Genomic DNA, 1,721 nt, shown 5'->3' on the forward strand with positions numbered 1-1,721 from the left:
CGGTACGTCATTATTGGTGGAATAAAATTTATTCGAAGGTGAAAGTACCGGGCCTAAGAGTTATAACGAGGTGAGAGTTAGGTCTGTTCGTCTAGCTGAGTACCTGATTTAATATATTTGTATGATTGCAGCCTTGAGAAAGGACAAATAATGTCCTAAACGTTGTCAAAGTTATAGATGTTTTAGAATTAAAGTATACGTCTTTTGAAAATTCCACATTCCCGTTATCATTTATTGAACATGGTTACATGGTTTCCCCCTATTGAACGTTCCCAGAACACCCTGGCATCCTCCTTATCGCAATTCAGAATCCCTGAAAAATTTACCAGAATTAAAGAATGTGGTAATGCCATTGTCGTCGAGCAAGCAGGAACCCAATGACTTGTACTGTCGACTGGATTCAAGGTTTTCAAGTTACTCTAGACTTCGTCGAGTCACGAGCTGAATAAATCGTTATATTTACAACTCTCGTCCACGGATCACATCTTCAGCTTTCCGAAAGGGTGGATTGATGGTTGAGGAGTTGAACGAGGCAATGTTCACAATAGTTCGCATTGTTCAGGCCGTTCACTTTGGCGAGGATCTTCCCGTTGCCTCATTCGTGAACGTACTCGTCAATGTAAGACTTGTTTTAGATTCCGTGCTCGTCCCATTCCAACCAAGTATGTAAGTAGTCGTAATCCCTAGAAGCCTCAGGAAACAGGTTTTGGATGAACTCCATAAGGGACACTTTAGAATGGAAAAAATGAAGGCTTTGGCTCGCTCGGCAGTGTATTGGCCTAACATTGACTCTGACATAGAGGAAAAATGTAAGAAATGTGTACCATGCCTCATTAACAAAGCCAATCCACCACATACGGAGCTGACACCATGGCCATTGGCTACGAAACCATGGGAAAGAGTCCATGTTGATTACATGGGACCGATTAAGGGTTTGCATTTTCTGATTATTAGAGATGCATATACCAAGTGGATGGAGGTTTTTCCTGTAAGCAAAATAACATCATCAAATACTGTGAGACATTTAAGGGAGAGTTTTGCCAGATATGGAATCCCAGAGTTGGTGGTGTCTGATAACGGAACTCAGCTGGTGTCCAGAGAAATGGAAGAATTCCTTAAGAGAAATGGAATTAAACATATGACGTCCCCCCCTGGTCATCAAAAACCAAATGGTCAGGCAGAAAGTGCGGTAAAGATTTCCAAAAATAAGTTGAAAACCTACTTGGCTGACCGTGAAAATGTCAGGGAAGACATGTTCACTCTGACTTCTAGATTTTTGTATCATTACAGGAATTCCGTACATTCGTCAACATCAGAAACACCTGCCAAGCTAATGTTCAACAGAGAGATAAGAACTAGATGGTCCCTGTTGAAAGATAAAGCCCATTGTGCAAGAGACACTGCAGACAGCGAAGCTCTTGAGAGTTTGTAAAGGAGCAGAGAAAGACAAATCCGAAATTTTAAAGGTGTTAAAAGACATTTCAGATTAAACCAAAAAGTGATGGTGGCAGACTACAATAAACCTAACAATAAGAGTTGGACACCAGCCATCATCGAGAAACAAGTAGGGCATTCGGTATTCTTGTGCAGAACAGAGTCGGGAAAACTTTGGAAGCGCCACAAAGACCAGATCCATGGCAGAGCGGAACTTGATGGAATAAAAGAAATTGTTGCAGAAACTAAATACAAGGGAAAGAAAAGTTAACAGGAATTTGGACGTA

At 41.1% G+C, this 1,721-nt stretch overlaps 1 protein-coding gene across 1 annotated transcript; it reads left to right on the forward strand.

Moving 5' to 3' along the window:
* The first annotated feature begins 736 nt into the window (after window positions 1-736).
* Window positions 737-1,432, forward strand: LOC123311784 (uncharacterized protein K02A2.6-like). The gene has a single exon (XM_044895907.1). It carries the CDS (start codon window positions 737-739, stop codon window positions 1,430-1,432), a length of 696 nt encoding a protein of 231 aa, XP_044751842.1.
* Window positions 1,433-1,721: the final 289 nt, after the last annotated feature.

The sequence above is a fragment of the Coccinella septempunctata genome, chromosome 1 (genome assembly GCF_907165205.1).
Source record: "Coccinella septempunctata chromosome 1, icCocSept1.1, whole genome shotgun sequence".
Lineage (NCBI taxonomy): Eukaryota > Metazoa > Arthropoda > Insecta > Coleoptera > Coccinellidae > Coccinella > Coccinella septempunctata.

Excerpts from the sequence above, each read along its gene's own strand:
- LOC123311784 (XM_044895907.1), top strand. The coding sequence starts at position 737 with ATGGAAAAAATGAAGGCTTTGGCTCGCTCGGCAGTGTATTGGCCTAAC.